A 22,304-nucleotide genomic window follows, 5' to 3' on the forward strand; every position below is an offset into this window, starting at 1 on the left:
TCAGGATCTAATCACAACCACAGGAGTCCCTTTAAAGATGTTTGGTGGGGGTCTGGGTAGAGTGCTTGCCTGGTATGCGCAGAGCCTGAGGTTGGTGCCTGGAGCACACACAGGTGTGATGGTACACACTTGTAATCCCAGCACGCCAGAGGTGGAGGCGGGAGGGTCAGGCTCAAGGCCATCGTCATCTATGTGGTGCATTCGAGGCCAGTCTGGGGTACGTGAGCTCATATTTCAGAGGGGAACAACAACAACAAAAAGATGCTTTTGGGTTAACTTAGCCCAAATGAAGGATGAGAGAAAGGTACAAGGCAGTGTCAGGAAGGTTGATAGTGAACATGACGTCTACTTTCAATATTAGTAAAAAAAAAAAACAACAACCACAAGACAGACAAACAAACCAACAAAAAACGGCCCACCATGCTCTCCTCTTGAGGAAGGTTCTGTAACCCTGCATGCTGACTGTGAAACATCTCGTTACTTAAGAGAGTACATCCCTACCATTCCGTGGAAGTCTCAGTAATAAATGAACACAGCAGATAGCCGACTTACCCTGTGTTCTAATAGAGCCATAGGGGTCACACCTGAGTTGCTGACGAAAAATTAATGGCTGGTCAATGCTGGGATGACATGTTCTGTCTCAGCTGTGTCCTGAGTCAGAAAATGTGTTGAGAAAAATATGTTTCTCTTGGAGTCCAGTAGTGGGATGGCAGCCCTCTGAAATATGTCCAGGAGGCCGGAGTAAGCCCCCACTCTGTGTGTGTTGGGGGACTTGTAGCTCATGCTTATGGGGATCCTAATAGGGAGGGAAACCCAGTGCTCCACATGGTCAGATCCAGGCAGACTGCATCCCAAAGTGCAGAACCAGTGCTGCTTATTGGGAGTCTAATGTGAGGTCATTTGAATTTTTCTTCACTCTTCACACCACAGCCCTGTTAGAGTCCTTGAAGGTAACCTCAGACTCCTGTGGCCCCTCCCTCTTGTCCCCACCTTCTCAGCATTGCTAATCACCTGGGTCACAGCACAGATGAGGTGGCTGTGCAAAGTCAAACTCCCAGGGGAGTCACCTGAGAGTGGTACCCCATTAGCATCAGCACACAGAGTTCAAGAGGTTACTTGTGTCGGAACCTAACGTGTGGCTAGTCCTTCCTGACGGCCACTGTTCTATATCTAGAGATTCAACACACCAGGAGAGAAAATCGGCAGAAAAAAATGGTGCCTCTGCAGACTTTCTTCTTGTCAACTCCTTGAAGCAGGCAGCATAGTAACGGTCTGTGTAGCATCTATATCATGTGACACTATACACATTATGTAGAGATGGTTTAGGGGAGGGTGTGCATAAGCATGCAAATGCTATGCCATTTTACACAAAGGGCTTGAACAGCTCCTGGTTTACATCACTTTGTTTTATTCTCTGGGGGAAAAAACCAAACATAAAACAGACACTCAGTCCCATGGGGTGAGTCGGTAGGATCTATTTGAAAATATTTGATTTATTTTACCCTCTTTATCAGGACACCCTGAATCCAGCCACCATGGTCTCATCTGGGGAGCAGAGACTTCCTACCTTTGTCCCCCTGCAGCCTGCTCACCCACATAGCTTCCCACAGAACAGGCTTTTTCAAGCAAACGCCAGGTGGCGCCCATCCTCACCTGACCTGGGCGAGAGTGGCCGCACTGCCCCAGCCCCTGTCAGCTCTTTCCACTCTTTCCCCTCCCTGTGCCCAGCCCTGATTCCCTCTGCTTCCCAGAACTTTTCACTCGCGGTCCCTCCTCCTCGGAGGCTGCTATCTATCTGTCTCCTTCAGGGGTGCTCCTGTCTCATCTGACCTCCACCCCAAGGCTCCATCCTCCCTCTCTTTGTGTTACTGAGTTCATCATCTGTGAAACACTCTAGACTTGAGCTCCATGGGGGGCGGATGCTTGAACTCTGGTCAAGCTGTGTCCCTGGAGCTGAGTGCAGCACTTCACATTGGTGGTACTCGAGGGAGCAGTAAGCCACTGAGTGAGGTTTTCTTCAGGGATACAGTTCTGGTCTGGTTCTTTGGTATGAAAATTGGGGTGTCCACCCCCTGCCTTCATAACTGATGAAGTATTGATTAGCCATGAAAGACCCAAACATGGGAGTGGATATAGCAAAGTGGCTGGCAGAATGGCAAAGGGTTGGTCCCAAGTATTCACGCGTATGTGTGTGTGTGTGTGTGTGTGTGTGCAGTTGCGTGTGCATTTATGTATGTATGTATGTAGGTGCATGTCGGAGCAAGAGGTTAACACTGGTGCTACCCACTTTGATTTTTTTTTTGAGATCTCTTCCTTGGCCCAGAGCTTGCTGATGTGAGTGTGCTAGGTGGCCAGGGATCCTCCTGTCTCTGCCTCTCCAGTGGTGGGGTTACAAAGCACACCACCACGCTTGCCTTTTTCCCCATGGGTTCCGGGGTTTGAACTTAGGTCCTCATCAACCTTAGGCACTCTGCTGACTGAGCCACCTACCCAGGTCTGGTCTCATTATTTCCAGTTCCTGTCTATTTATTCCCTGCCCTTTACTTTAGCTCTCTGAGAGATTCTATTCTTTTGCATCCTTCAGGATGGACGTAAGGTTAGCTCAGGGCAGTAGCAGATAGAAATGTCCCTTGTACAGAGTCACCAGACTGTTGACTATACACCCCTGAAAGAGTCTTTTTACCTCTGCCTGTTTCTCTAGTCTCTCAAGAATAAGTCCCTGCTCCCTGTGGTAGAGCACACCCCTGGGGTAGTGGGCCCGTGGGAAGGGCTGTGCCAGTCTTGAGAGGACCTGAGAGCCAGGCAGCTGCTTACAGCTTTCCTGGTAAGCACGGAGCACATCACCGCCTGTGGTGTCAACTCAGGGAGAGCCCGCCTCTGTAATAAATAAAATAATCTCTCTAGGCTAAAACAATAGACATCATATAATTACAGCACAAAATGCATATTGTTTTCTGGATATGAATACTGGCTGCAGAAATCAGATTACCTCATTGGATGTGAGAGAATTACTTTAAACATTGATTTATAAGAAGCTGCATAAAACTAAGCCTGCAATCTTTTCTCCTCCGAGTACTTCCTAAGATGTGTCTGAATACTGCTATCAATGCTTGATTGCATCTCTGTAATTGTTTTTTTATGGATAGCTTTTCCCTCTGATACATAGAAATGTATTAGCAAAATCAAAGTTCCTTCCAGAAATAAACAGATGCCACATTAGACCATTCTTTGTATGGGTGCACATCCATTTTTTTGGGAAGGAGACAATTTTACTTAAAGACACGATGTTTGTCTATTAAAAAGCGATTTTCTAAGTATTTGCCCTTATTAAAGAAAGTGATTAGATGAGACTTCAGTATTAAACAGTAGTTAAGCAGGGAGGAAGGAGGGGGATGCCTCCGCGGTGACACACAAGAGTCAGGAATGAGTAATGTCACAATGAGCCACCACGGCTGACTATTTTGTGACTCAGCATTAAACAGAAGGACTCCAGGTGACACTAAAGTTCAGCTTAGCCACATTGTCAAAGTTACAAGCTGAAGCTCAGCTTGGAGGCATTTATCCAGAACTTTCCAACTCTGCTCTCTCAGGAAGCATCTCTGAGGGGCTGGAGAGATGGCTCAGTGGTTAAGAGCACTGGCTGCTCTTCCAGGGAACCCGGGTTCAAGTCCCAGCACCCACATGGCAGCTCTCCACCATCTCTAACTCCAGTTTCAGGTGATCTGACAATCTTTCGGTCTCCTGTATACACATGGTACACGAATATACATGCAGACAAAACATAAACACACAAAACCAACAAACCAACCGAAGGAGCACTCCTGGCTCTCTTTGGGTAAGAGGGTGTCAGCAGGAGTCCATGGCCTGATTCTAGCCCCTAAACTGTCACTCATCCTGATATCTTGCCTACACAGTGAGACAGTGTGGTCCTATACTGAGTGACAACTCACAGCCTGATGGTAGCCAATACTCAGAGACATTTGAATCACGTTTAGCATCCAGACCAAATGGGGTCCCCACGCATGCATTGGTAAACATACAGCATCCATACAAACACACATACTGAGTATGAGAACCAACTGGCCAGGTCTCTATAGCTGACCACTTATGTCGGGGGTTCTGTGCTGTCTTATTCTGCCAAGCTCCTCCTAGAACAGATGTGGCATTCTGCAGGGACCTGCCAACCCTGTCCTCTTGCTCCAGATCTTTTTATTAAGGGTATTGCAGCACCATCCTGGGTGGCCACTGAAGCCCAAAAAGAGCAGCCATGCAGGTCTAGGCATCCTGAGCTGGGACTGTCTTGCCCACTTCAGGCTAAAGACCAAGCGAGGGGGTCAGAGGCACATGAGAAAACACTGCAAGGAAAGCTCCCAGCTTCTTCAAGACCTTGGGGGCATGGGTGGTCACTGGATGACTTGAGTGACTACCGGCTTGTGGGAGTCAGTCTCTCCCCTCATGTCTGTGACCCTCAAAGGAGGTCTCCTGTAGTTCTCCATCCCTGTGTCATCGCCGTGGGTCACATGGCTCATGTCACATAATGAACTCAGGTGTGATGGCTGACTGCATGGAGACGTGTAAATTAGGACGTTCTTCCTTATGGCATGTGCTGGAAAGGAAGGGCATCAAAATTTGCTGCCACTCAAGACACTGCTAGTTCTGTAGATGGTGGTTTCTAAGCCACCAGGATTTCATATTTCATTGGTGTCTTTGTTTACGTGGGATCTTCAGGCTAGGTGGGGTCTGTCCTGCCTCCTGAGGGGTTGCAGACTAAAGGTCATTCACAGGTTGTGATGAGGTTCCAGAAAGAGCTCTGGACATCAAGGACTGGCACACTTAGGGTGACTGTCATATGGTGATGGTTGAGAACATTTCTGTGGCTTCATCTTGCTTAGAACTCCCTGGATTTTGCTGATGTCTCCTGATTGATTTTCTCCTACAATTTCTCTGCTGGAAGCTGTCAACTGTGAGGCTCATAGCCTCCGGTGGGTTCCGTGAGTCCTCTCAGCAAATCACTGACTCAAGAGACTGGTTTGGGAACCCCAGAGTTATGATGATTTTAGAAGTGTGTGTGTGCACATGTGTGTGTACTACTTTAACTTCATTGTTGGTACAAAACTCACACAAGAGGTTCTCGTCCAGTTGCATGGGTTCTGGGGTGCCATACTGAGGGGACATGTGTAAGAATCTGGATGTACACATGTACCTAGGTCCCTGCCCCTGGAGGCTCATACCAGAGATGTTGCTCCGAGAGCTGAGCTTGCTTACTCTCAGAGGGCAGACAGCACTCATCTGGGTGGAGTGTCGTGAGGTGTCAGCTGTTGGGTTATATGACCAGGAGCCTGAATCCCTGAATGGCGCTTTGGGACCATGGCTAATTGCCAGTGTGTGCAGGGGATATGAGGGGACTCAGCCAGCATACTGTGTGTGATAGTATCAAATGAGGTTCCAGACCCCCTTTAACCAGTTGTTTTCATCTGGGAGGCTGGCGTCCCTCTTCCTCTTGGGTCACAAGTCCCAAGGTTGAAAAGGCTTAATGGAGTGATAGCCCTGGTTCCAACCTGTTCCGTGAGAGCCAACTACTGTCATTAGAACATTCCAAGAGGATTTTTGACAACATGTTCTTGTAGGGACCAAGAGATTTTGATTAGGATATCCCCACTGACATGGTGTTTAAAACCCGTATACACTGTTGGAAGGGGTACAAACCAGTACACCCTTTGGAAAAAGATTCAGGGAGAGGGTCTGGCTTAGTTGGTGGAGTGCTTGCCTAGCATGCACGAAGTCCTGGATTTGATCCTTTGGGGTTTGCCGATAATCCCAGCAATCAGAAAGTGGAAGGAGGCAGGAGGGCAACCTTAGCTACACTGGGGGACCAAGGCTAGCCTGAGCTACAGGACAGCCTGTTTCACAACAAGCCAATCAACCCCCTCTAAACTGCACTCTGTCCCCTTCCACTGTGGACTTGATCAGATATAAGAACTGTGTGTCTGTCTGGATGAGGGCTGCATCACGGTGGACAGTGGACAAGGCTGACACAAAGTGACAGATGACAGGTGGAGGCACACTGGGTGGGGCAGCTGCTCTGGTGGGGGGCTGGGACTGCAGGCTCTGGGGAGCATCCTTTGGAGGGCTGGGCTCTAACCTGCAGTGGCCAAGAGGGACCCTCCTGCACTGACTGAGTAGTGAGTCTCTGGGGGGTTCGTAGGCTCTGCGCTCAAGATCTAGTTAGGCACTGAGGCAGCACTAAGAGGGGAACGAGGTTAGTTAGAGAAAGCTGCCTAGAAAGCCAGCGCCAGAGGAGGCACTGGAGACAGATGACCGGCAAGTTGGCACACCACAGACCTGGGACCCATCCCCAGAGTGCCTTTTTTTCCCTTTTCTTTTCAATACAGGGTCTCACGTGGCACAGGTAGGCTTATGACTTGCTTTGGAGGCAAGAGAAGACTTTGAATTTCGGATCTTCCTGCCTCTACTACCTACATGCTAGGGTTACAGGTGTGTGTCACCACGCCCTGTTAGGCAGGGCTGGGGATGGAACCCAAGGATTGTGCATACAAGACAAGCACTCCATCCACTGACCCATGTTCCCAGCTCCTGGACCACTCTGGATAATACATCCATCGGTTTTAATCCAGCCAGGGATTAAAAAGGCAGGAGAGGTTTAGATATCACCAGGGTCTTCCACCCAAGCTGCAAAGAACTGGCCCCAGCTTCAAGTGCTGTGTTTTCCAAGAGTTTAAAACAAAATGTACCCAGACATTTAATGAGATGATCTTAATGCAGAATGACAGCTACTGTCTGCCGTACGGCAAACAGCTCTCCATGCTAATCAAACGCCTCTCATCGCTCCACAATGGATTCACGACCAGTTCATACAAAGACAATAAAAATTAAATGAGTCATGAGCTCCTAAATCATTTTCTTTTTGGTCTCTTTAAAAAAAAAAAAAGAACTCACTTCCAAAGAAACATTTAGAGAGAGATGCACATGCTTCATTAGAAATATTTGTTCTCCATTTCCCCCCATTTAGCCACGGGGGAAAGGGAGCCTTTTAACAGGCCCTTCAAACAATGGCACAGATACTTTCTTCTAGTGGGCTTTGTGTTGCTGCTTTTATCACTGTACTCTGCCTGCCAACATTTGAAAGCCCCAAATAGTGAGCTTCAGTTAAAAAAAAAAAAAAAGAAAAAAGAAAACCCACAGAAACCTCAAACCTACAACCAAATAAAGAGTGGCTTTTTCAAGTTATTTGGGATATGCTGAGTGTGTGGTAGGTCTTTAAAATCTTTTAAAAACACTTATTTTCTGTTTGCATGTGTATATGCAGGCATGCGTTCATAGCAGAGACGTGGAGTATGTCAGGGTTCGTGGCAAATGCTTCTAGTCACCTAGCCATTGCTGCCTCTTTCTCCTTCCCCTTCTTAATTTTTTTATTACACTTATTTGTATGTATGCGTGTGTGTGCAGCTGTGGAGGTCAGAGGATAACTTGAGGGATTTGGTTCTCTCCTTCTCTCCTATCAGGTGGGACTAGTGACCCACCATACTTGACAGCAAGCACTTTTCTTTCCCACTGAGCCATCTTACTGTCCTGCCCGCCCCTGTCTCCCCACCTCCATTTTAAACAGAAGAATATAAGAGAGAATGGGGATAGGGCTTAGTGGTACAGTGTTTGCTTGGCATGCACAAGGTGCTGGGTTTGTTCTTTGCTCACACACACACACACACACACACACACACACACACCCACCCACCCACCCACCCACCCAGAAGGTCCTCAGTGGGGCCAGAAGGAAGTGGCTAATGTGCCAGCACCTCATACCTGACACCTCATATCCAAGTGGGCGCAGCTGTGGGACCTCAGGAGGCAGGCAGAGGCAGCCGCAGGGCACGATAATGCCAGGCACTAAGTATTATTATGTCCTGTTATCAAGAAACCCCAGGAGTGCCACTGGGTGGCAGGCTGGCTGCAGGCCCCCAGAAAGCTCTTCCACACCTCTGACCCCACCTATTTGATGCAGTTGTTGGAAGGGATGTGGTTGCTGGGAAGAGACCAGCCCGGTACCTGCTACCCCAGGCAGGAGTAGCTGTGAATCTATAGGAAAAGAACCCAGCACCAACACTCAGTGACTCGGCTGATCTGCCATCATTTGTGGCTTCTGGGATGCTCTGCCCATTTCTGTCCCCTCCTTGGGCAGGTGCCATGACCCTTGGATGACAGGGAGAGCGAAGGAGTCGCGGTAGAGGACAAGTGATACTGTCAAGGCAATGGCACACAGTCTGGGTTTGGAGGCGTCCCTCACTCTGCTTTGATGGCTGCTACAGAACCAGAGGACTGTGGTTCAGAGTGGGTCTGCACATTTGTTTGTACAGAAAGCGAGACAGCATTCAACCTCCACCACAGAATGCCCAATGTGGGGCCGGGAGTAGCTTATATGTCTATCTTTGACATGGGCCCTCGCTTAGACCCCAAAGCCTGGCACTGAGCTTCTAGGAGATGTGTGTGTGTGTGTGTGTGTGTGTGTGTGTGTGTGCGCGTGTGCGTGTGCGCACGCGTGTGTGTGTGCGCGTGCGCGTGTGCTTGTGTGCATGCACGAGGAGCTATCCAGGGAAAGGTGAGACATGGTTCTTCTTTGTGTTGTGGTCCAGGCAAGGAAGCAAGATGCTTCCCTGACTTCTGTGCAGGACTCAAAAATCCCAGAGTCCAAAGTGGCTTTTTTACCATTGAGCTGTGTGACCTCAGGGTTGGGAGAGCCTTCAGAGCTTAGCCTGTCCCCTTCCTGATGGGACGCCTATAGTGGTAGACATCTTTCTGCTCCTAAGAGAGAGTGGCATCTGGGCAGAGCAGCCCCCTCCAGGATGAGCATGGGCTCTGGCTGCTGGGAGACACCTGGTACTGGCATTTTGTGAGTGACAGCATTTGCCTCTTACCCACATAGCCTTTGCCACCTGGACAAAGCAGAGCCAGGGAGAGCTGATGGCTGACTTCTGGTGCCCACAGTGGGATGGCCTGTGGGGGCATCATGGCATAGGCTAGATACCAAGGTCTCTTCTTCTACCAGACAACACCAGTGTGAAGACACTCCTAAGGGCAGCCTGACTGAAGAAGGCAGCTTCTGGGTCAGTGACCTTGGCCATAGTTCTCCGAGGGCTGAGGTGAGTGGAGCCTAGGGTTGAATTCAAGACTCACTGAGCACAACGGCTGCCTCAGTAAAGAAACCAATAGGTGGCTAGGAAGTAACTCAATCACAGGCTGTACGTTATTGGCTTCAGGGACCCTGGGTTGGAGTGGATTTCTCTTCAGCCATCGATTTCTCTTCAAGCTGACAGAAGGAGGCACATTATAACTCAGGAGCTCTGCAAGGGGCCCTGTGGCTAGCACCCTGCCCAGCTGCCTCTTCTGGGAGTGGGGACCTTCCTTGGGGTGGGGAGTTCTGCTGTTACAAGCTGGTGAGGGTGGAGCTGAAGCCACATGCACGTGAAGTACTGGTGTGGGCGTCCCTAGGAGGCTCAAGCAGTGTGAGTGGTGTCACAGCTATGTGGAGGGAGCTTTGGTCAGGAGCCGCTGTGGCCACTCTGAGTGTGCTCCAGGTCATCTTCCCCCTAGAGAGGGGGAAGGCTCAAGGGTAGCCACGGACCTCCCCTTTGTTCTGGGGCCCATGTAACTCGGGCCTCTTCTTGGAGACATGTTCAACTTTAGGTTGGGAGGGTCTCTGGCCCTGCTAACTGCCACATTTGACCACATTGCTTCCTGATCGAAACCCAGTAGTTCCCCTGAGTCCATGGGGAACAGCAAAGGCTGTTGAGCTTTGGGGTCTGTCCCCAACCGCGGCCCTTCCACTGCTCTCTCCTGCTTGTCCTAGTCACAGGCAGCCCCCACCAGGGCAGCTCCTTTCTGTAGTCCTTCCTGCAGGCGTTTGTGGAAGTTTCACCCCTCCCTGTGTTCTGGGGGCAGCATCTTTGCTCTGGGCCCCAGCATGGAGCGTTCGCGGCACTTAGTAAGCAAATCGATGCAGAAACGATGACTGGCAAGCTTGGTGCCTCTGATGGAAGCCGTTGCTCTCTGTAGACCGCAGGCAGCTCCTTGCTTGCCTCAGGGCTAGAGGGGAACATTGGCTTTCTGATCAAATATTATTCTGATGCGCAAGGCATCTTTGATGTTTGCAAGTCAGAAAAGTTTAATTACATGTGTCATTAGGATGGCATTCTCTAATAGCTCTGTGACTGAATTCATTAACAGAATTCTTAACAGATAAGACAAGACAAATTAATATTTTGTTGCCCATGAAAGCGGCTCATTAAGAGAGTAGAGAAAATGTGATTAATATTTTCTTGCCAATCAAGATGTCTCATACAAATGACAAAGAAAGGAGACCCACACCTTTTGGTGTTTTCTGATCTCCCTGCCTCGGGTTTGGAAGGCTGGTCTGCTTCCCCGGTTGGGAGCCATGTTTGGGTACCAGGCATTAATTATAGCTCCATTGATTATATTTCAGCACTCACAGTGGTGGGGTGAGGGGTGCTGAGATGGCTAAGAGGCTCTGGAAACCCCAAGAACCTCAGATCTTTACTCCTCCTGGGCTATTTTCTCCTGACCAATTCTTGCTTATAAATGCCCGGGCCTTCTGAGGAACCAGGTATTGCCCTCTTTGGCCTGACTAACTCCTGGAAGTGACCTCCTCAGTGTCCCGGGAGGGGGTGGGAATGCTGGGTAAACCCTCTGGATGTCCCACACTGAGCTGGGTGTCTCCCACACATGGTCAGCTTAATATTAATGATTTTAGATATTAGTCTCAAATCCCGGCACAAATGGTTGAAGTGCCTATTCCACATATCAAACTGACCACTGGCCACTAGGTTCTCCCAGCTTCCCTCAGTCCCTACCTGTTACAGGGTCCTCTTGGTTGGTGTGCCCCACCCCCTACCCTAAACTTCTCCAGGCCAGGGACCAGGCATATCTTCCCCCAGCTGCCCTTCCCTATATAATCAACCATTTGGTTACCTGTCCTCTTTGGACTTCCTGGCTGCTCTTTCCCATCTCCTCCTAACCCCTCCTCACATGGCTCAGGGTCCTATTCACTCTGGATTTTCCCAGATGTTTCTGCCTCTGGCTATCTTTTCCCTTTTATCTACAATAAACTTTCTCCTTCACCATACCTAGGAGCAACCATGTCCTTTCCTTTTTATTTTTTTCATTAAGTAATAATAAAGAATAATAATAATGAAGATGATAGTGGCATTCATAGACTAGTCTATGCCAAGAAAGTTACATGCATCTCTTCACTGTAAGTCTATAAGGCAAGTGTTCTCTCTCTCATGTATCCCATTCCATATATGAAGAAAATTTAGACTTTCAAAGGTCAAGGGTCCTTTCTAAGGTTTCTCAACTAAGTGGTAGAGCTGAGACTTGAACCTAGGACCCTCTGAACCCACAGCCTCTGTTCTTCATCAGCAGGTGTTGTTCCCTCTCCCTGATGTGGAGGAGGCAGGCATGGGCATTGCATGTTTGTGTTTGCATGCAGTGAGGACCCCTGTGGAGGAGGCAGGCATGGGCATTGCATGTGTGTGTTTGCATGCAGTGAGGACCCCTGTGGAGGAGGTGCTGCGTTGCACCTGTATCTGGGGATTCTTAGCAGCACAGACCTGACCCCGCCTGTTTGCCGGCTACTGGCTCATCCATGAGCAAGTGTTTCCGGGGAGGTAACGAGGGGCCATTAATCTCTGGTTGCACCCACAATTATCCAAATTGCTAACCTGATTTGAAAAGGAGAAATGCAATCGAGTTGGTGCTGGGAGGCATGGTTGAGTAATTTAATTAACGGATGGCAAGTGCACTAAGGAGAGTGTGCTTCTGCTTTTATTTCGGATGTGTTTAAATGGAACACCAAGTAATGGTGGGGAGGTTAGTCAGTCACAGTGGCCCTGGCCTAGCGAGGAGCCAATCACAGCAGCCAAAGGCATGAGGCTCTGCAGTCACAACCCCACATACACAACCCACACACATGCATACATATACACATGCTCACAGTCAACACACATGTACACACATAAATACATATACACACCCTTAACACACACACTCGACACAACTTTCTTGCCATGGTCTTGGCAAGGCCTGGCCATTTCAGGTCTAGAGGTGAAAGAGTCTGCTCAAGAGGTGTCTGTCAGGCACCCACCAGGGCAGCGCCTCACTGACATTCAGAGATGGCTGGGGAGGATACTGGCTGTCCATACCACAAGGGGGAAATCTCAGGGGAACAATCCTGCCTTGTGTGACAAGAGGACATTCCTCAGCAGATCTTCCAGGTTAGACGCTGCAGAGTGGTCACTTTTCCTAGCTGTTTCTCCTGTGACCTATAGGCTTCACTCCAAGGGGCCTAGAGTCTTGAACCTCCACTGTAATGGTGCCTGTAGTTTGGGCTGGGTTATTTACACCACGATAGTCTCAGCCCTGGCAGCAGCTTCAGATTATGGGTTTAGCTGCTGTCTTGAGGCTGCAGCATGGCTGCCCATGGTCCCTGCTTCTGCTTGCATGCCCCTAGGGATGATGGGACTCAATCTACTATGAGGCAGGCTCAGTGCCACAGCCGTGTCCTATCTAAGGAGCTCAGATGGGTCTCCTGTGTGGTCTCATGGTCAGATCATCACCCTCCACCCCACCTGGTCTCTACCTCCTTACAGACGGTCAGGATTTGACCATTCATCCCAAGAATCTTCTCTGATGCAGGCATCCCATTGCGGACCTAACTGTTCTGTCTGGCGCCAAGGACACCAGGACAGTCTCCTCTGCTTGAAAATTCTGTTCCTGTTATTTTAACCCCAGGACCCACAGTGCCCCAGTATCTCACCAACATGGGTGGCATTGCTGACTTCTCCCAGAGGTGTCTGGGCAACCATGTCTACTCTTTGCCAAAGCTAGACCAATTGGTATACTCGAAATAGTCCATGTCTTATTGCAGTTCTGTGGAAGGGAGGAGGCAGCCCAGGTTGCTTTCTTACCGATGAATTTACCAGGGATCAGTGGGCCAAGGGATTAACCAAAATCCCAAAGCTGCTATAGAAGCAGCCATCAGGTTCCTCGGGGTACAGAAGTATCCCCTGTTGGTCATGTGAGGCTGTGTGAAGTCACCCACCTACTCTCTTCTGAGTAGATGAGGAGTGTGTGTGGTGTTGGGTGTGTGGTGTTGGGTGTGTGGGCTTGTGTGTACAGAAGCTCTCATGGTTGGCATCATGCCCTTTGGACACTGTGATTGGTTCCATGCTAAGCCAGGACCACTTGTGACTGGATAACCTTTGTGTCTATCTGTGGAGGGAGGTGGCTTGATCTTCATCTCTTTACCCAAGAAAGAAGATCCGTGAAGCAAGCCTCCTCTGCCTTCCTCGGCCTGTTCTGCCTCCTCACCTGTCACTTATCCTCCACCTGGCCAGTCATCTTGCTCATTTTGCCTTCTGCAGGGACAACTCATCTGCCCATACTCTCCCTAGCTACAGAGCTCCTGGCCAGCTTTTCTCTCAGCCTGGCTGTGCTCTCTGACAGCTTGTGGCCCATCCCTGCGTCATCCCTGTGAGGGATGAGACTGGGCACACACAGCCTGGTCCTTTCCAGATCCCAGGCTTAGGGCCTGTATTAGGCCTTTGCTAAAACAGGGTCCTGGCCAGGTGCCACCTGGCCTGTCAAGTGCTTCCTGGTTGGTAACCCCTCTCCTTTGACCGGGCATAACTATCAGGCTAATGACTATCACCCATCTTGCCCTCTGTACAGGCATGGACTTGGATCCTCTAAAGCTGTCAGGACGAGTGTGGACCGGTTAAACGGAAGCCCTCTGCCACGGCTGCCACACGGTGTCCTGCATGCTGGCATTCCCAGGGCATCCCTCACACTCAGAATGAGTGCCGGGTGACTTACATTGATGTCTTCCAGGCCCAGGAAGCTCAGAGTGAGCCCATTGCGCTTCCAGATGATTGGTGGCCTCAGGTCTCCATGAATAGCGCAGGTCAGCACCGTGCTCAGCCCCACGGTCACTGTGGTCACACTGACCTCATCCTCAGGGGCGAGGCTCAGCTGAATCACCTCTGCAGAGGGAGAGGAGAGAGCCGTCAGAAACGGACTCAGGGGCCAGATCTCAGCTCTTGGTGAACAGACATGGGTTCACTCAAGGGCAGGGCCAAGGAGGGACTTTGGGCCCCCAGAAATGCTTTATAAGGCCAACTAAATGCACAGGTAGACACCTTTGCTGGGTGATGGGTTACAGTGGTGTCGAATGTCTGAAAGGCTCGATGGGTCAAAACCAGTCAGGAGGAGCCACGGCTAAGGTGAGGGAAAACATTGGGCCATGGGTTTGGGAGTAGAGTTGAGAGCCCCAGTTGTCAGGGCCCATGAGTCCCACCCAGCAGAGTGACCACGGAGCCAGCTGTGGGGTACGCTGCTCGGAGCGCTCTGGTTAATAAAGCTGTAACTTGCTGAGAGCGGTCAAGGTTCACTGGTGAGCCGACAGGTATGCCGTCCATCTGGGGGTAGCTTAAAGGTTGAACTGTCTGTGGTCTGGAGCGGGAACTGGCTGACCTTTGAAGGTCTGTCTCTGTCTGAAGATCCACTGAGCTTGGATTTGGATTTCTGCTGTGACCATGCACTGTGGCCTTTCATTAGTAGTAGTATTTTTTTTTTTGAAGTATACTTCAGGCTGGCCAAGTTATGAATCCTTGCCATTTTCATTTGCTAACCGGCACGGAGACTGGTCATTCTTTAGGCAAACATAGAAGGATCTAAAATATTTCCGCACCACCCTCAGGCTCTCTGAAATCCTCATGATTTATGAAAAATTAATCAAACCCAGGCTGTTCAGTGCAAACATGGGACTGGGCTGGAGTGGAGGGGAGTGGGATGGGTGGCCCCATGCTCTTCCTCTGTATCCACTCAGGGGCCGTGGAGGCAGGTTGGCTTCAGGTGCGGGTGTGTCTGTGTGTAGTCTAAGGTGCTGTGGAAACTGCATGGTGCTATGCTATCTTACTATGCCGTTGTATTGGGCATAGGTGGTCCTGACGGGTGTGTCTTCCAAAGAGTCTGAAGCAAAGCATCCAGCTGGGAGCTGAGTTCCATGGGATGCTGGGATGCTGAGCTCAGATCCATGCTGGGAGCTGGGAGCTAAGCTCCACAGGATGCTGGGATACTGGAAGCTGAGTTCTGTGGGATACTGGGAGAGTTCAAATCCATGCTGGGAGCTGGGAGCTGGGAGCTGGGAGCTGGGAGCTGGGAGCTGGGAGCTGGGAGCTGGGAGCTGGGAGCTGAGCGCTGAGCTCCTTGGGATGCTACAATGCTGGAAGCTAGAGTGGCCACCGCCAGGGTGTGGGGGAGGGGAACAGGAGCCTAGAGAGGTGCGGGTGCAGTGCTGCAGGGTGTGAGTTGGAAGCGTGCGCCTAAGGTCAGATCTGCAGCAGCCGAGTCCCTTTCTTGCCATATAGTGGCCCTGCCCCGGGCTTGTGACGATGAACAAGCTGTACGTGAGGCATTTCCTCAGTGCTCGTTGGATGGATAGATGAACAATAGAGAAAATGAAAATAAAGGAGCCCACGAGCCAAGAGGCCGGTGGGGAGGGGCAGTCACATAGAGGAAAAATGTGACTCGCGCGAAGGAGCCAGCGTGAGGAAAGATAAGCACCGGGTGATGGATGTAGACGCGGCTGGTGCAATATTTCATAAACATTATAGCGGTGCATTTCAAGTTCCCTCTTAAATCACGGTCAGCCTGCTGCCCTCCCACCTCTGGGCCTGGACTGTTATTGCTCAGGGCGGGAAGAAGAGGTGCGGACTGTGGAGCAAGACCAAGAACCAGGTTTTGGAGACTCAGAGGAAGGGGAGGAGGGTATGTTGGGAGGGTGTGTGTGAGGGAGAGGGTGAGGGAGAGAGGGACAGAGAGAGAATTTGCTGAAATTGTTTAGTTCTCACTGAACTTGGGGGCTCTCCATTGGATAAAGGGGCTCCTCCTCATTGAATGACCACTGTGCTCTGGAAGCAACGCCCCTCTTGCCCCAGGGACGTTGGGAATAAGAAGGAAGCCTCTCAGGTGTGTAGAGGGAAGGATCCCAAGGGGCTCTGAAAGGTGTTGTACCCTGCCCACATTCTGTGAGTCAGATCAGAGCCTGAAGAGGTGCTAGTGATGGGGACAGGCTGGGCGAGGCTTGGGTGGGTGGCAGGGCTGACCAGAGTAGCCTGGAGATCCTGCTGGGTGGAACAAGGCAGCCAAGAGAGGCAGCCAGTCTGGAGGGCTAGGATACAGATACACAGGGCATCTCTGTTCATACCCAGAACATTCATGCCTAAAAACTGAGGAATCATCAGTGTGGACCAGGCTTCCCAATGGAGGTGATGCCCGGTTGCCACTTTCTCAGTGTCCCAGGAGAAGTGAGGCTAGGTACAAAAGGGATCATCACTTTCTCTGCATCTGACTTCCACCAAGACCAGAAAGACAGGCCAAGCAATCAGCATGGAGTGGTCCTTGCCGGAGACAGGGCTTCCCCTGGGCTCGAGAGCTCTGGAGCTCTGCTGTGATTTCCCTAGCTACCCGAATCGCAACCCTAGGTGATTAGCACACAGTGCCTTCTCTCTGCTTGGGCTCCTGCAGACTCCTGTGAGCACAGAAGCATCCTAGAAGCTTCTGTGGGGTTTGGGGACCCCTGCCTTCCAAGATAGAAGGGGCCTGGGAATCTGACAGTGCAAAGTAGAGGATGAGAGATGGGCGATTTGATGGATTAGAGTTCTGGGCTGCAAGTACTGGCTTTCATGTAGGCTAGGGTACCAACATGAGCTGCAGGAGCCCCTCCTCCATGGGACCCCCAAGGTCACAATGTTCACAGAAGGTCTTCTGGAGGCTGGAACATGGGGCCAATACAAACAAGGCAAACATCCTAGGGTGAAGGCCGCCGGAGCCTTCTGCTGCCCTCCTGGCCTGGGTGGCTTCTTCAGTTGAGTTAACCATCATTTGTATGTATGAAGACATATACTTGGTGCACGAAAAACCCATGCAAAATTAGAATGCGTGAGTACCCACAGAACCATCGTAATTCCGCTCCTGTCAGCTACACAAATATTAAGCAAACAGCAAATATTTGGATCATTTAAAGTTTAATTAAATGAATGTTTTATTGGATTTAATTCGTGTCAATATTCCCCAGCTCCTTTTAAAATTCTAAAGAGATTTATGGTTACTGAGCCTTCTTCTCCCACCCTTGTTTCTTTATTTACTGTTCAGCAAGCTTTCCCTGGCAATCCCTGCTTCCAGGCTAAGTGGAAGGACCAGGCAAGCTAGGTTTCTGGGGTGAATTCTGGCTGGGGGTCAACTGGACAAGATAGGACCCTTACCTCTGAACCTGGCTCAACTTCTGAACAGCGGAGTGGCCTTGGGCAGGTCCCTTCCTTTCCTTAAACTTCAATGTAGATGTCAATAAAATGAAAGATGTGGCTAGGAGCCCAAGGGACCCGCACTATTCAGTTAAATACTTGACAAGAAGCTGCCTGCGGTGGGAGGGTTTATTCTGGCTTGGGGTTTACTAAGGGGGTGTAGACCATCACGCTGGGGAGAGCATGGTAGCAGGGGAGTGAGGCCGCTGGACACATGGCATCTGGAAGCAGGACAGACAGACAAATGCTGGTGCTTGGCTTCTTCCTTCCTTTCACTCACGCTGGGACCCCAACCTATTGGGAAGGTGGTACCCACAGACAGAATGGCTCTTCCTGTGTGCCGGGTTGAATGAGAAATGTCTCCTCTGGGCCATGGTGTTTGAATACTTGGCTCTCAGTTGGTGGTACTGCTTGGGGAATTTTAGATGGTGCAGCCTTGCTGGGATGGGATTTAAGATCATACAGCCTGTTCTCGCTTTCAGTTCTCTCTCTCTCTACTTTATGCTTGTGTTGGAAGAGAAAAGCTCTCAGCTCACTATCATGCCTCCCCACCATGATGGACTCGTATCCCCCTGGAACCTCATAGGCCAAAATAAACCCTTTCTTCTATAAGCTGCTTTGGGTTTTGGTCATGGTGCTTTATCATAGCAACACAGACATAACTAATACATCCCTCCTCAGCTAACTAATACAGACATAACTAATACATCCCTCCTTAGCTAACTAATACAGACATAACTAATACATCCCTCATCAGCTAACTAATACAGACATAACTAATACATCCCTCCTCAGCTAACCCTCCCTGGAACCATTCCCACAGACGTACTGAGAGGTGTGTTTGAAACCAGTCAAGTGGACAATGGCGGTTAACCGTCACCCCTAGACTGTTAGATTCTACATCTCTGAGCAGATAATTCTGTGTGGGTGCCCCTGCAGAACCCCTCCGTCTTTCAGGTGGTGCTATCCATCTCCAACTCAAGCAGAAGCACCAGGGATTGCTGTGCCTTACAAGAATGTCCATCAAGGCGCTTCTCCTCTTGTTCACTGGCTCCTACACAGTCCTATCTTACCGTGGTTTCAGTGTGAAATGTTCTCCATTGCTTCCCATAGGCTTTTGGAGGTGGAGCATTGCTGGAGAAAGAGGGTTACCAAGGAGGGCCTTCAGGCTTCATCGCCCAGCCCCACTTCCTGTTAACTCTGCTATTTTCAGCTGACTTTGGGCTTCTGCCACCATAGCTTCCCTGCCTGAAGCCACACCTTCCCCGTTGTGATGGAATCCCTGTGGTTTGTGAGTCATAATAAACACTTCCTCTCCTAAGTTTCCTGTCAGGCATTTCATCACGGTATTGAGAAGAGCAGCTAATACATCTCTAATGTAACCAATGCCCCTTCCTCCTGTAAATCCTTCCCTTCCAGAACAAAGCTGCCAACTGCTGTCACCCGCAGATCCAACATGCAGAACTGAGAGGAGTCGCTGATTCTGTACCCACGCTGCCCTGGACATTATGCTCAAGCTGGTTCTTGTTCCTTGGATTTAAACTTGTGTGTGCGTGCACATGACCGTGCTGGTGTTTACACTCATGTGCTGTGTATGGAGGCCAGAGCAGCGCTCTGTGCCCACAGCGCCATGGATGCTGCTGCTATGAGAACTGTATTGGCAAGTTGCTGGGTGATGAAGGATTTTAAGGAGGGCAAGGAAGTCAGGTGGTCTACATGGATGGGCATCTATCTTACTGTGGGTTTGGCTTTCTGGCATACGTGGGCATCCTCTTGCTTCCCCCTGGTGTGAGGAGATAGGACATACGCTGTGACGGCTGTATGTCTGCACGAGAGAGCTCTTGTCAACCAGGGTGATCAGCTCCAGTAGACCTTCGAGGGGCACTGTCTGGGTGGTTTGTCCTGTAGCTGTGGTGCTGTTTGCCAACCAGCATGGTGCCTGGCACACTGGCACACAGTAGGTGGGCTGAGGCCTAGGCCCCTCTCTACTCCTCTGCCCCAGAGTGGTAGTGTGTTCTTGGCTTTGCAGACAGTGTTGTAGGCACTGACCTCCACCTTCCTGCCTGCACGATGTTGGAGAGAAGGGTGTCCATGAGCAACCCAGAGGTCTTCCTTAAGCAGGTTAGAAACCAGGTAAATGAGGTCAAATTGCCCCCTGTGGTTAAATATCATTGAAACTATAGCTACCCTGCCCCCACTGTGCCACAAGCATCTTCTTACACACACACTAACACAGGGTCTCCATACTCAAAAGATCTACATCATTATACACTTGCATGGTGGTTTACATCCCGCCTGCATTACTGACTTTCCTATTGTGATAAAACACCGTGACTACAGCATTTAGAGAAGGAAGAGTTTATTTGGACTTAGAGTTCCAAAGGGACTCTCATGTCTGTCATGGCAGGGGACAGGGCAGCAAATGGCAGGCATGGTAGCAGGAGCAGGGAGCTGAGGGCTCACATATTGAATGGCTAACACAAGGCAGAGAGGGAACTGGGAACGGTGAGAGGCTTTGAAACCTCAAAACCTGCTTCCAGTAGCACTTCCTCCAACAAGGCCACACCTCCTAAACCGCACAAACAGCACTGTCAATTGGGCACCAAATGTTCCGATGTCTGAGACTATGAGGGACCCCTCATTCAAGCCACCACGCTCCCTTTTGCTGCTGGCTTTTCTAGAGGATCCATAGGAGGAAAGACCCTAAAAGGGAAATCCAGGCTACCATGATTTAAAAGGGAATTGATTTGAAAGGTCAGTTTACCCCATGAATATGCCACCTACTCCATAAACATTCCTTAAAGTATCTTTAAATTTCACAGTACAGGATGAGAGAGATGCCTCAGTGGTTAAGAATATTTATTGCTTCTGAAGAGGGCCTGAGTTCCGTTGAGTGCACCTATATCAGGTGACTTGCAACTGCCTGAAACTACAGCCCCAGGGGATCTGGTACTTCAGGACTCTGGGTGCATGTATGAGTGAGCATGTATGCGTGTGCACACACACAAGCGTACATATACATGCACACATGTACACACATAATTAAAAATTAAAAAAAATTTAAAAACTCACAATACAGACCCACTAAGCAGCTGCCCTATCTTGAGACAATCTCTCTTACTGCAATCTCTCTTTGGAGAGTTTTAGCTAAATAAACTTCTGCTGAAGCTGTTTCTGTCTCTTGATTGAATTACCTCTTTCACGAAGGTAAGAACCTAGAGACCCTCACATCAGGCTAATACCCCTCTTCCTGGAAAGCAGGGAGCCATACGATTTTAGCTGCTGATGAACTGAATCTGTCTCCACCTCAGTTTGACTTCCTTTCCTTGTGAGTTTGAACTCAGTGAGATACTCACAAACACATGAGCACCCACTCAAATGGGACTCTGGCACTCCCTAGCCAGAGAAATTAAATTTCTCCAACTCTCACCAGGTTGGTGTTAGTTTTCTTATATCAGAAATGCATTTAGTGGCCGGCACATGGCCCGGCCTGGACATAATGCCATGTTCCAAAGGGTGCTTTCTGTGAAAAGCTGTTGTCAGAAGTTCAGCCTGCCTATACACCAAAGCATTTCCTTTTCATCCTGGTGTGTGTGTGTGTATGCTGGTATGTGTGAGTGTGGGCATGCACTCATCCTGTGGACTGTGTGTGAAGGTCAGTGGGTGACCTCAGGTGTTGGTCCTCGCCTTCCACCTTCTTTGAGACAGGGTTTCTCTTGCTGTTCACCGCTGCAGACACTGGAGTGGCTGGCCCACAGCATCTGGGGATTCTCTGGTCTCTGCCTCCCACCTTGTCGTTGGAGAATTGGGATTGCTGATGTACACCACCGTGCCTGGTTTTATGAGGGTTCTGGGGATCTAAACTCAGGTTCTCATAGTTGAGTGACAAGTGCTTGACCCACTGAGCCATCTCCTCAGCTCCCACTTCAATATTTGGGAGCCTTTAAGGGTGCACCGAGGCTTACTATAATCCTGCTGAAGGATTACAGCTCCCTGTAGGAGAGCTGAAGCCAGGTGCTAGGACTTAGGTCTATAGAGGCAACCTCTGTTCATGTGTACTTTCCTAGGGATGAATGCGCTCTTCACTCTTTAGAGACACCTGGGTGTCACTAAAGGAGGTGTGGCTACTTTGTGACAAACTCTGGTGTCACCCTCGTGATGGGCACAGTGTGAGGATGTTAAGTGTTGCGTGTATATCCAAGGCCTCCATACCAAATGAGGCGGTTGACATCCTAGACTTTGTGAGGCGTTTATAGAATGGCGCTGCTTGGGCTTAGAATGGTGTTTGTTGTGTCTGTCTGTCTGTCTCTCTTTATGTGTGTACCTGCATGTGTGCGTTCACTGTACTGGAGATAGGACCCAGCTTGTATATCCTTTTCTCCCTCTGTTCTCTCCAACACAGAACTGTCAGGCTGGGCTGTTTCCAAGCACCTGTGGGAACCTCGCAGCCATGCAGTCATGTGGTTGGGGATGGATTGTTCTAGAGCATGCCATCTTGATACAGGCTTTGAGTAGCAAGGTGCAGTAAGCCTATGTAGGTAGTTTGCTCCAAAGCTAAACAAGAGGGTACTTCGAGGCATCCTGTTTCTTTATGCATAACCAGTTTCAATTTTTCTGTTGTCCCTGTCCCTCTTGCTTGCCTCATTCTGGAGCTGGCAATAAACTTATTAGTTAATTACCCGCAGAGTCATGGGTAATTTACATTTTCAGTTGACATACATGGGTTGGCGTTGCTTCACTCTTTATTACAGTTTAGTTGTCAAGGTGTGGTCTCCAGTGTAAACAAACCTCTTTATGAGATGCATGCAGACAGAGACCAGACTTGTTTTTATTTCCCATGTATCCTCAACACTTAATACAAGGCTGGGCACACAGAAGTGACTGAATAAGTGGTTTTATGCAGGTGAAGGA

The 22,304-nt window shown here is 49.8% G+C and overlaps 1 protein-coding gene across 1 annotated transcript in view; it reads right to left on the reverse strand.

The window, feature by feature from the left end:
• The window catches only part of Fstl4 (follistatin like 4), a 421,500-nt gene that overhangs the window by 37,420 nt on the left and 361,776 nt on the right, over positions 1-22,304 (reverse strand). Inside the window, exon 7 of the mRNA XM_075992673.1 lies at positions 13,906-14,072. Coding sequence (XP_075848788.1) covers positions 13,906-14,072 — 167 coding nt within the window. The remainder of the gene's footprint in view (positions 1-13,905; positions 14,073-22,304) is intronic.

Source organism: Microtus pennsylvanicus, chromosome 11 (assembly GCF_037038515.1).
Source record: "Microtus pennsylvanicus isolate mMicPen1 chromosome 11, mMicPen1.hap1, whole genome shotgun sequence".
Lineage (NCBI taxonomy): Eukaryota > Metazoa > Chordata > Mammalia > Rodentia > Cricetidae > Microtus > Microtus pennsylvanicus.